This window comes from Balearica regulorum, chromosome 5 (genome assembly GCF_011004875.1).
Source record: "Balearica regulorum gibbericeps isolate bBalReg1 chromosome 5, bBalReg1.pri, whole genome shotgun sequence".
Lineage (NCBI taxonomy): Eukaryota > Metazoa > Chordata > Aves > Gruiformes > Gruidae > Balearica > Balearica regulorum.
In genome coordinates this window covers 25,642,029-25,654,592 of record NC_046188.1, presented here as the reverse complement: position 1 = coordinate 25,654,592, position 12,564 = coordinate 25,642,029, and the positions used below count along the sequence as shown (strand labels likewise).

Below are 12,564 nucleotides of genomic sequence, written 5' to 3'. Positions count from 1 at the left end.
CAGAGAAGTTGTCCTGTCCCAGAGACAGCTGTGTTTTTAAGTGCCTGTGGTTTGAGAAAGTAGTTCCTATTGTAGTGTGAAATATGCTTAAGAATCTTTCTCCTATAAAGAAATATGGAAAGAAAAAATGAACATGTTATGTAGCCCCATGTACGTGGCAAGGATTGAACTCTTCAGTGCAAGGTGCTTGCTTTATGTAAAGATGCTGCCAAGGGCACAGAAGGAAATCGTTCCTTCACAGAAACGTTTTCTTGACAATAGTTGTTCTTTAGGTGCTTCAAGAGCTAAGCCTATTAGTAGTTCATTTTCTTACAGGAAGTTCAGGTGATCTCTGTAAGTGCTGTTCAGCCATTGCTCCAGTTAACATCTTCCCCTCTTGCCATAGGTGGAGTCAATTCCCGCAGTTGTGCTTTAGTAAGATTCTAACAGCTTCCATGTCATCCTGGAGAAACTCTACTCAGAAATTTGTAAGAAGGGTGTGTGTGTGTGGGGGGGGGGGAAGCTAATCCCCTGAGAATGATATGAAATGTATTAGAGAAGAAACTGCCTTGATGTTGTGGACATCCAGTTTCTTCAACTTGATGCCCACTGTGCCATGCGAAATTACCTCTCTCTTAGTTTCTGCTATCAGGAATGTGTCCAATGGAATATAATTACCAGGTGGAAATTTTTCCCATGGAAATGTTTTCTTTGTTAGAGTGGTGGATTTTGGTGCCGTTCATCTGGAGGACTGGTAACTCAGTGCTTCATTTAAGCAGATCTGAAGGCCAGAATACTGAGCACAGGTGGGGGTGTTCAAGAAAGGCTTTTCAGTGTCAAGGAGGAGGTTCTATGTGGAGGGTTCATTGGGAAGCCTTATTTGAAAGGCTGTATAAATTGTACACTACCAAGATTACCTTTCTTGCTTTATGTCTGTGATGAGAAGAGATTTCATTCAAAGTGTATGCACAGCACTGGGAATTTCACACCCATCATTAGAAGCACTTTTGTGTGTGTGGTGACTGTTATCATTAGTGGTATAATTTTATTTTGTGAAGCAAGGAGAGTTTCCTGCTTTCTTGCAGTCCTCCCGAGGGACGGCTGGTGTATTAATTTGCTGTATTGCCTCCTGGCTGTTCCCAGGCTGTTTTTCCTCTTCATCATGGAATTTTTAATGGCCCTGCTGCCTCTCGGGAGGCATGCAAGGAAGAGTACCTCAGGGATCTCTTCCTTTTTTCACATGCCTATAATTACTCTCCTTTAAGTGCACAAAGCGTTTGCTAATCATGTCTTGTCTGTTAAGGTTTCAGCTTGACTATGCAGGCTGTTAAAAGCAGGCGAGTAGAGACTTGCATGGACAGCCCGAGTGGTCCTTCCCCTCTTTCCCTCTGCCCGTTTGCTTTTCTGGGAGAAAGGAGTGGTCTGAACAGAATTTTCTTCTTGCACTTCTTCTGCTTAAGAGGACTTTGTACAATCTTAAGCAGAATATTTTATTAGATTTTGATTATTCAATGGCTCTATCAGTGGGAAGGTGTTATAGGTTGTTGGTTGGTGGAATGTTACTCCCTTAAGGCAGAGTAAGAGTTTCGAAAGAGCCTAGAGCCAATATTCCCTTCAATTTGAGTTTGAATAGCAGGTAGAATAAGAGAGGAAGGTAGAAAATAAATTGTCCCTACTGCCATTTATTGTTTGCCTAGCCTTGAAAATAGGGTTATGGGTGAAAAACTCAATTAAATGTTCCAACTCTTGGTCATAGGAAAAGTGGACCTCAGATGGCAAGTAGATGTTCAAGGTGGATATCTGAAGAATTATGTTAGAGATGCTTCTGAAGGCTACAGATGAATTGAAGAAAATTCTTTATATGTACTCTCAGTTAATATTAACTGTAAACCTAGAGTTTAATTGGGCTTAAAAGCAAGTCTCTCATCTTGCCTGGAATAAATTTATCCTGATAAAGTTCTAAAGGGGTGAGTGATCATCTCTTAGTAAACTGCCAGGTGCTTCATATCCTGGATTTGGTGGTGCTGTTAGAGTGAAAAGGCTTGAATGTCTCTAATTCTAGTTCCAGCTCTGGAAATACGGTCATCAAAGTAAATTTTGTTCTTTCTCTTCTCTATCTGTGCAGAGATCCTGACATTTCTGCCTCTTACCCAAACGTGTGGAAGAATAGGGATTGCCTGCATTGTGAAGCCTTTCCTGAGGCAGCTGAAGGAGTGAATGGATGTTCACAATTTCATGCTGGCCCACTAGACCGGGACAGTATCCAGTTCATTCCATGCAACCTGTCCCCACATCTTCATCTTCCTGGAATTGTTTTTATGTAAAAATGTCTGCTGTCAACTGCTTTTAGGCATCTTTCTCCCCAGGTTGTTTGTTTTTTGTGGGTTTTTTTTTTTTTTTTCAACTATTTTTCCATTTAGTTGGAGCACTGTCATGTCTTCCTTTGCTAAAGCCTGGCTAATATTGCAGTTGGGGATATAATTGAATTCTTCTGACAGGCATGCAATGAACAGCAGCTATCAACCTAGTGACACATGCAGTTGTCTGAGGCCTAATGCTCCCGGTTTGGTGAATCCTAATTCTCTGGAGTGAAAAATAAATTCCCCTTAGCTTCAGAATTTTGTTTACTTGCTATCACTTTCTTCGCCTATAAAGCATGTTGGCATTATCAAATCTGTGTACTCAGCAGGTCTGGCAAATATTAGGACTCTTTCTGGCACAGATATCATGTGATTCAGTATGAAAATACAGAATGCAATATATGGGATCACGTTGTCTCTGCTGAGACTAGTTACCTGGAAAACTAGAAGAAAATGTGTTCACTTGTATTTGCCACACACAGACTTTTAGGAATGGAATTGCTATGTCATTAGAATGTTTACTTGGGCAACAGACTTCTGCTTCATGAAGACCTATGACATTTGGATGATGACGTGTTAGTGATTTTTGGAATCTGAAAACGTGCTCTAGCAGCTCTCTAGGGCTCTCTGCAGGGCAGAGGAGAGGGCTATGCACAGGAAATATCTACAGTGTGATGTGATAGGAAGAACCACTTGCATGTATGGGAGCTGTGCATGCAGATTGGATGAGTGCTTATATTGATTTACACCTGTTACGTGCAGATCAGACTTTGGTGCCCAACTGGCTTTATAGTCAAACAGGAGGAAGAACTCTGCTTTTACTATTAACTTTGTGAAGCCATCAACAGCCTCAGGTAACACCTCAGGGCTTAGCGAGAGAGCTTTTTATTGGGCCTGTGTTTGCTGGGAATATAGCATCGCAACAGCAACAGCTGGTTTGTGTGGAGTTTTAGTAGCAGTATCCTTGTTAGAAGGCTGTCTCTGTTGAACATTTACTTTAACATGAGGATAATAGCATCCCTTGTTTGTATGACAGTAGATTAATGACTGCCTCTGACTACATAATCCAAGTGGTTTGCTTCCACCAAGGATAGGGTTAGAATAAAGGTTGTCAGCAGACAAGCTGGATGATGTGAGATTACAGCGAGAGGCATACACCCCCAAGTGTGAGATGTGCCTCCTGCCTCCAAGAAGGACACAGATTGTCACAGCTCTGTAGAGTCCTCTGAGACCTCCATTGTGAGATTGAGGTGGTTTTTAACCCAAATTTTGAGAGTGGACATGACTTTCCAACCTAGAGTTTTCTTCGCAGATAGTGAAGGTTTCAGGGGCCTAATGCTGTTCAGTAAGGTTCTTTGTGGGCTGATGCCTGCTTGAGCTCTGCATTGTCTCCCACAGATTGTACTGCCAATCCTAATTTTCTGTTGAAACCCTCTGGTAGATGTAAAATAGTGGCAAGCTCCTGTGACCCTATAGTCCAGCATGTGGTCACCTCAAACTGCAGGAGCGAGATAGGAGTCCGGTGTATGCAATTACAGTTCATTTAAAAAAAAAAAAAAAGTCATAGAATAAATATGTGGAAAATAAAAGAAAGCAAGCATTACTTTTGACTTATTAGAGACATCAATGAATGTCGGCTTTCTGCGTAGCAAAGCCCACTTTTTCTGCGATGTGACCTGCGTGCAGAATTGGGTACCTTAAGTACTATCTTAAGAATGAGAGACAAATCCATATTTCCTGCATAATTCCTTTAGCTTGTGATTGAGGAAAAAAAAAAATCATCACTGTCAGAAGGACACTATAGACTTTTCTCATATAAAACCATTTTTTCTATATGTATGTAATTTTTCATTCACTAACTCCTGGCAGTGAGAGGCTGCAGTGTGAGTTGGATATATTGCAGCCATCAGCATAGCTGCCCTTTGGATCCTGCTTTGTCTCTCTAGGTGTGTTCTACTTTTTTCTCTTCCCAGGTTAGAATTTCAGTCCTCTCTAGACTGTAAACTAGGTTTTCACATTAGTTTCTGGTCACCTAGAAGATCCAACTGTGACTGAGCACTGTATTTTGGTGTTTTGTTTTGGTTTTTTTTCTTATAACCAACAAGCTATAGTCCAAAAGTAACCAGTCAATTATTTTCTCATTACTGTTTGTGCAACATTAAAGAAGGTATAGAAGCCTAGCAGAGGAGATTGAAAGCCAGTCAAGACAGAGTAAGTACCATTGTAGTTTCTCAGTTTAGGCCCAGATCTTTCATCCCACAGAGCTCTGTGCCTCAAACTTCTTCACAGAGGGGCTTGTGACAATGCGCGAATGTGCGTTTTCTGTCAGCCTTTCCTCTCAGCCCCGTTCTGTTCTACTTCAGAGTAATTTTTAAAGCGTTCAGAAGAGTTGTTAAAATTCAACTTTGGCAGAAAAAACTAATTCATGGTTGCAGCCTGTCAGTGAGACTTTCACAATTTATAGTTCAGCCTGTCCACTGCAATGTTGTGTGCTGTGCATACCCATGATCTGACTTTCCCGGTGGTGGTGTTTCTAGAGGTCTGCTGTTAAAACTGGGATTCACTAATTCTATTCTCTTACCGATTATAGCACCTGTATGCGAGCTTACAGCTTATTAGAAATTTAGATTGAAAAGTGTGGTATCTACCAAAAAAATGCATATTTCATAAATTACACTTTAGACACCCTTTCTATCCATGTCTTAATGACTATCATCCTTGCGTGCGTTCTTCTGCTCCTCTCTCCCCCAAGATACCTACGACCTGGAGATTCCCTGTATGCAGATTTATGGTGCCCGTAAAGTGCGCCAGCCACTTGAAGCTGACACTTTTACCACCAGGTCAGTCAGAGCCAGTGAGTAATCAATAGGTTCCTGATTTACTAACTGAAGTGTGGGTGATCAATAAGGGATAAACCTGAATGAAATACATGTTACAGAGACGATTTATGACCTCTGAGCCTTTGTGTGTTAGAGGCAGGGCTGCTAGATGCAGCATCCTTTCTATTACTCTTCAGCTGGAGTATGATTTGCCTTTACTTTCACTGCAAGAAGGGATTCTGAGATTCTTGTATTCTGTTTTCATTTTTCTTTTTCTTTTTTTTTTTTAATCCGCCTGTGTAATTGTGAGATAAACATAGATGTGGTTTGACCATAGAACTGAGAGCCAGTAGCTCTTATTTGAAATCTAGCTGTAACATTTCTGAACTGGGAAAAATTGCATAAAGTCTCTTGGAAATGATAGTGCATAGTTCTTTTGTAGTCCATAGTGATTCTTCACCAAGGATCAGCTGGCTAGTGTTGGTGTGAGTTCATAAAATTAAAAAGGAAATCTTATTATGTGATAAAATGAGTTGGCTTATTATACATAATTATATAGTCATCTAGTTAGTAATCTAATACTGTGTCACTGATGCAAAATAAAAAACTGAAGTTCCACTTGACTGAAACTCTCTTTTCCTTGGGCTATACATGCCTAGATGTTTCAGGATACATAGTAGAACTGTGCTAAAATACTATAGAGCCACTGTCATAATCATGTACAAAAGCAGGTTTTAGCATATGTGAAGCCACTTAGAGGTTAGTTGCTTATGTGTACAAAGATTTGAATATGCAGTCTGTAGGTGTGCTGGTTTTTTTGAAAGCCTTTAGTTCATGTTTTTGGGAGACTTCTGTGTCTGGTTATATTAATATAGGTTCCAAGATTTGAAAAATTGGCTGTCGGTGAAACTTAGCACAATTTAAAAATTTTTGAAACTATTCCTTAATGTCAGATTTAGATGACAGATCTTGTAGACTTCTTGTAGAACTTTTGAATATTAGTTGAGAAGACAGAATGGGAGATATTTCTTATTTTGTAGTTGTACATTTGTTACAGGTAAGTAGGTAGACCCAGCAGCATTCAAACAATTTATAGTCTTGGCTGGTATAGAAAAATTTTTGTGCTCCCTACACTGTTCTGTATAGTTACAACAGCACACTTTGGTTTTGCATAAATTCAGCATCTAAAATTGTATATATTATAATTATACAACTTTTTTTTTTTAAATCGATTTTGGCATGGAAATATGAAGCCATGAACTTTACCTTTTATTATCTGTAAAAGATTTCAGTACTTGATAAATGTGTTTAAATTTTCAGGATTTTTTTAAATCAAAATAACAAACTTTAAAGATATAGAAGCTTTTCATCACTTAATCATCAAAATTTATATGGTTCCAATCTTTACACCATGGAAGCACCTCGCAATCTTTAATGGATTTTATTTGCACTGTAGTTCTGCATTTTGCACATCAGGTCTGATGCAGAGAGTGACCAAGGAACTTGCCAAAGAAACTCTGTTATCTCAGACAAAGCAGGGATTTGAACCCAACATCATTCCTAAATTATGCATTTGTATTCATTATGGATTGTATTTGAGAAAGTTCTCTGATCTGCTGCCAAGACTGTCTTTTCTGAATTAAACTTCTCTTCTTCGTATGGCTAGAACTTGGAGTGCTTAGTTCAAGTCAGTCCCAATAATGCAGGTTTCTTCTTAATTGGCAAATGGTTAAACTGAAGTAGTCATCAGTAGGCTTCAGACTTAACAGTTGCTATGACCAGGACAGATTATGCCTTTCAGCCAGTTTACAGGTGCAGCAAGGCCATATTACAATAAACCAGATTCTGCTGTTTTCACAGCACTTTGATAAGGAAATCATAATTTTGAAAACAGCTGAGATAATTTTGCGTTCCTAAGTTTATGAACTTACTACTGTAGTGGAAACAATATACATGGATTTTTGGAATATAGGTACATTCTAAGATGACTCTACAGTACTAAATAGGTTGCAAAATAATTTCTGAATATGGGAGCAAATATCATGCAATTTCTTTAAAGAGCAATCTTGTAGACATTTGTTACGCTTTGTAGAAGTAATGGTAGGACACGTGTCATATCACTGCTTGATCACATCTTTACTTATGCAAATAGTTATTTTAAAGTTAATACAAAACCAGGTCCATTAAAGGCTAAGAAATAATTATTCTTCTGAGCAGTTTATGTGCGTGAGCTCTTGAAAGAAATGGGAGCATTATGATATATTAAAGAAGGTGGTGATCAAAACTTCCCTGAGAAGCTTTTGATTTGTGCTGCCTACTAGTTAAGAAGCTGATGGGAAGGTGGGCGTTGGAGGGTGATTGGTCAGTCTTACAGGAAGGTGATACTGGAACAGAGTTTAATTTGTTTTAATTTCTCTATAGGCAAGCAAATGTACACCTGGGGCCACCATGTTCAAGGGACATCAAGAGGAAACGAAAGCCAGCTGCAGCCTCCATGTCCAGCCCGACATCAGGTAACCTGGATTTATCTGTGTGCCAGCATATCTAAAGTCATGTCCTTCTTAAGCAAAGTGCCAGTCACAATAGTCAAAAATAGCATTACTTTGATTTGAAACTAATGAAATGTGTGTGAGAGAGAATATCATGTGGGTTTGTGTAGCATCAAAAGCTGCCTACTAAACAAATGATGCAGCTATGGTAAATTAATAAAATTTACAGTGCTTCACTGTATGGTGGGTAATATTCTGTTTCTTCATAAGGTGTTATTTCCACCGTTCCTTAATTATGCAGTACATGGTAATAAGGAGGTGATCAGTATACACAGTGTGTTCCTTCAGTAGCTGGTGGCTCTGGTGCCCTTTTTCAGGGTGTTCCTAGACACTTCTGCAGGAGAAGAAATCTGGCAATTTTTGTGTCATCACTTGGTGAGACCACCTATTCCCTGGCAGTTGTCTTACTCTTGTGGATGAAAATAGCAACTTTTTTCTTTTTCTTGCTCTGGGGATGTAGTGATTAAAATGCTGGTTTATTTTCATGTGGCGTATTTCCAGAAAGTGATTGATTATTCATCAGAATTTGAAAAAGTTTTAATCTGCAGAACACAGAGGTGTTTAGGAGACTTCGTTCTGGCTTCTCACCCTACTCCTTCTTGAAATGTTTTCCCTACTATCAAGTGACCCATGTTCTCCCAACTAGCTTATTAAAAAACTATTGTTGTAACAAGGCGGTGGGTAAGCTGATAGGGAAAAATGGTGATGTGAAAATGGTGAGGAAGGTCAAAGGAACTGATGATGAATAGGAGGAATGGAGTTTGGATATCTTCCTTGGGCTGGTAGATAGACAGTGGAATAATGAACTAGGGAAGAAAGCTGTGCTAGCTCTCCAGGCCACAGATCTGAATGACAGACTGACTGAAAGGTTCTGTATTAAAAAATAAGAGGAAATAAAACCCCATTAAATTAATAATCTGTTGCTTGGCAAAAGTGTTATCTGCTATTGACTGATTACTTAGGATCTTCTTTCCTGGCTTTTGAGTACTTCATGCTAGGATATTCAAACTTCAGTAGTGAAAGAGTAAAATCATAGAATCACAGCCACAGAATTTTAGTTCTGCGATACTAGGTTTTCTTGGTATAAATGCTAGTGTCTACCTGTCCATTTATTTATTGATCAGAGCAGTATTCTGTACTGCATTGCCAGTCACCTTCTATAGGGAGAGCTTCTATTTCTATCTCTACATGTTTCAAAATATTATGTAATTGTACTTACCTGACTAGGCAAATTGTATAGTGAACACTTTTTGAAGAGTTGAATCTGCATCTGGAGTGGAACTCAGCACTGGAAAATAGCACAGTGGTTTGAAAGGTGGGGTTTTTTGGATTTTTTTTTTTTTTTTTTTTTTTTTTGGGGGGATGAGGGAGAGAAAATTAGAGTATTATTACAAAGTAAGGAAGGAGAGTGTAGTTACTGGAATACAGACAGGATGCTTGTGCTGATCATCAAGAGAAAAGTGCTGCAGGATGTTTAAGGGTCAGAAATGGTAAAGATTTCTTCCTTTGACCCTGATTAGAAATATCCCCAGAAAAGTTAACAGCTGTGGGCAGGGTTTGCTACAATACTGACTTGTGGAAAGAAACTTTTATGATTCGGTAACTGAGGCTGTGTCCTAGTTGACTTTCTACAGCAGTCTCCCAAATGCAGCTGGAGCACAACCTGGGCATGTAACTTGGAAACTTCTGAAATCTGATGTTATTTCTGTCAAAGGTGATCTGACTGTGCAATTACTAGTGCTAAAGAAATACATAGGATTACTCTGCAATAATGTAGAATTAACTGAAGACTCTTATACTTGTTAGACATTGAGATAGGTATAGATTTTTCTCCCTTGCCATGCATCTACTCCCCCGTATGTAAATGTCTTATACTGAGGTTCCCTTGTACCTGAGGGATATTAGCAGCCTCATTTTCTCACTACAGAGGCTTTTAATGTTTGTGGTGTTTTACTACTTCTGCAAAAGATGAAACACAGGTGAATCAGAACGCAGGCTCATGCCTGTCACTGCAGGCACACAGTGTGCTGGATTTCTTCACCTTTAAATAGCTCCTTGGCTGAGTCCAACTGCTCTCGTCTCACTTGTTGACCAGGTCTTGCTTCAGTGATCTCCTTTTTTGCAACCTGAGTGCCCCATGGAGGTGAAGGACACAGCCTAAGCTGGCTCCATCAGTCAACAGAACAAATGGGCTTGCTCTGCCGAACATCGGGCCATCTCGGATTCCACCTCTTTTATAGAGATGAGTGATGAAGAGGGGCTCGTTCCGCTTTGCCGCTGTATTAATACACATCAGGGGCCAGCTCCTGGCACTAAATCACGCTACTGCATACATCTGTTATCGGACTCCTCACCAGTGTGATGAACAAGACTGCAGATAGAGGCTTCCTCATGTCATTCTTTATAGCATTTTCCTAAAAGAATAAATAGCTCAAATCTCTGCCAACACTCTCCCCTGTCATTGTGATGAATTTAGCTTCTTTCTTAAACATGCAGCAACAAATCTTCCCCTGTCGCCTCACCCCCCCACCATCCACAGAAAGTTTGGAGTTGAATTTGGCTGAAATCAGAAGATGCTAATAAAATGCATATTAGATGTGGATGCTATCTCCCTTCTAGCTGCAGGAATGAGAGAAGGCAGCTAGAGATACGTTTATTTGGGAGCCAAGCAAACTTAAGTTTATTCCATGTCTTCTCACGTACTTTTGTGAATGTGAGTATTTATGGGTTCTGGTAAAGCTTCTTTTGTCAGAGACCTTTGTGTGAACGTCAGAAACATGCATTACTGTAGCAGAAGTGCCTGGGTCTCTATTGTATTGTTACAGCTTTAAACTTTGGGTATTAGTCCTGCCCTTTGACGTTAACTGGCCTAAATACCATACCTGAGAGAGCTATTAAAGAATAGCATTTTGGAAAAAGTCATAGCTGTTGAGAGCAACAAAAAATGGATGGAAAATTCAGAATTCATTTGCACTTCAGGAAGTGACTGTTACTAAAATTAAGTTGGGCAAACTTAGGCAAATGTTGAGAGAGACTTAAAAGTTAATGCTTTCTGTACTAGACAACTGAGCAGTGTGTGAGCCCTAAAGCATGAAGCTTTCACCAGGTAAGAACAAAAGTCTGGCTGGTGTAGTTTGGCAGTAGAATAAGGAAGTCTGAAGGAAGTAAGACTGGCTGTACTGGATTAGAACAGAAATTCATCCGACCAACAGCCAGTGCCTAGGGAAGAAGAAAGTCTGTACTGATAAAAGTCTTTCAAACTTTCAGTGATCTAAGACTTAGAGGCTTCAAAAGGCATAGGTAGTGTCCTTGTGTTTAGTTACTTTCTGTTGCAGTGCAATAAGTTTGGAATAATGTCCCCAGTGGCACAATGGAGCTTGTCTGAGAAATACTGTTTAAAACGTTATTCTCATGGTAGTTATTCTTTGGTTTGAAAGGGATCTGGTGAAGACTGTCATGTCTGTTTGTCAGAATAGGCCACAAGCATAGATGGTTGTGAAATAAATGGTTAACAATTGTCCAGCTTTACATTGATGTTTTTAGTGTTTATGTGGTCCAGCCCCTTATATATGCGGCTTACCAGTACCTGAAGGGGGCCTACAGGAAAGATGGTGAGGGACTGTTTATCAGGGAGTGTAGTGACAGGACAAGGGGTAACGGGTTTAAGCTGAAGGAGGGTTGATTTAGATTAGATGTTAGAAAGAAATTCTTTACTGTTAGAGTGGTGAGGTACTGGAACAGGTTGCCCAGAGAGGTTGTGGAGGCCCCATCCCTGGAAGTGTTTAAGACCAGGTTGGATGAGGCTTTGGGCAACGTGGTCTAGTGGAGGGTGTCCCTGCTCATGGCAGGGGGGTTAGAACTACATGATCTTTCAGGTCCCTTCCAACCCAAACCATTCTATGATTCTATGATATGTAGTGGTGCACGTGGTAACTGGCATCCTATTCAGGTATTACAGTGAGTCTGGCATATAAATCTGCGTACATAGATTTTTGTCTGCCTTGGCATGTATTCACGCATAGCTTGTGAAAAATAATAATTTCTGAATGGTGCCAGTTAGCAGTACCTGAAACTGCTTATCAGAGAACACTCTGATAAGAAGTAGCAATTTGGTGAATTTTACCTCTCTTATTTCTTGCGAATGCATTCACTCTTTGTCACGGTGTGATGGTACCCAGTAGCAAGAAGCCTGTTTTAGTCCTCTGCTTTTTTTCTTTTTATGAGCAAAGATGGAGAACCTGAGCAGGGAGACTGCTAGTGAGGGCCCATAGGGTAGTATTGATGGTGATTATTAGTTTAAGGACTTTGAATTACATTTTTTTTGCATGTTTCATATGATGGAGGAAGTTGATGGGCTAGAGGCAAAATATGCAATGTGCTGTTATCAGCTGTGTTGTTGTGGTTGTATGGGAATGACTCACTGTTTTGGATGTACAGAAGCAGGATTGTTGGGGTTCCAGATCTACTAAGTGTGGAACTTCAAGCATTGAACCAGCTTTTTATTTAAACTTCAAAGCAATCAATCCTCTAGTTTAGGCTTGTTATGGCCTCTTTACCCTTGCTCTACTACAGAGCCGCAGATGCAACTTGCAATAAAAACACACAAACAACTATTATCTGTTGTGAGAATACAATGAAAAGAGATGTGTTTTGTACTGAAGTTACTTATTAAAAAAAAAAATTCAGGTGCCCCAAAGACTCCTGTGGCAATTACTCTTCTTTCATCATGCCCTGTTCTGCTTGTGAGGATTGAGTGATTCAGCATACTGAGAATGGAAGTAAACTCATATCTCTAGGTTTCTGACAATCCTTCTGGAAATTTGGGTGACTGTTGGGTTGAGCTATGGGTCTGCAAAT

General features: G+C 39.8%; 1 protein-coding gene across 13 annotated transcripts in view; it reads left to right on the top strand.

The window, feature by feature from the left end:
- The window catches only part of GPATCH2L (G-patch domain containing 2 like), a 59,496-nt gene that overhangs the window by 20,295 nt on the left and 26,637 nt on the right, over positions 1 to 12,564 (top strand). For 12 of the 13 annotated variants that reach the window (XR_012835622.1, XR_012835621.1, XM_075753823.1 and 9 more), the window contains one exon: positions 7,580 to 7,671. Coding sequence is in view for 9 of the 13 variants with exons in the window: in XM_075753823.1 (XP_075609938.1) it covers positions 7,580 to 7,671 (92 nt within the window). In the remaining 4 variants the exon portion in view is untranslated. Of the gene's footprint in view, positions 1 to 7,579; positions 7,672 to 12,564 lie in introns of those variants that run through there. The other variant, XR_012835623.1, reaches the window with a different exon arrangement.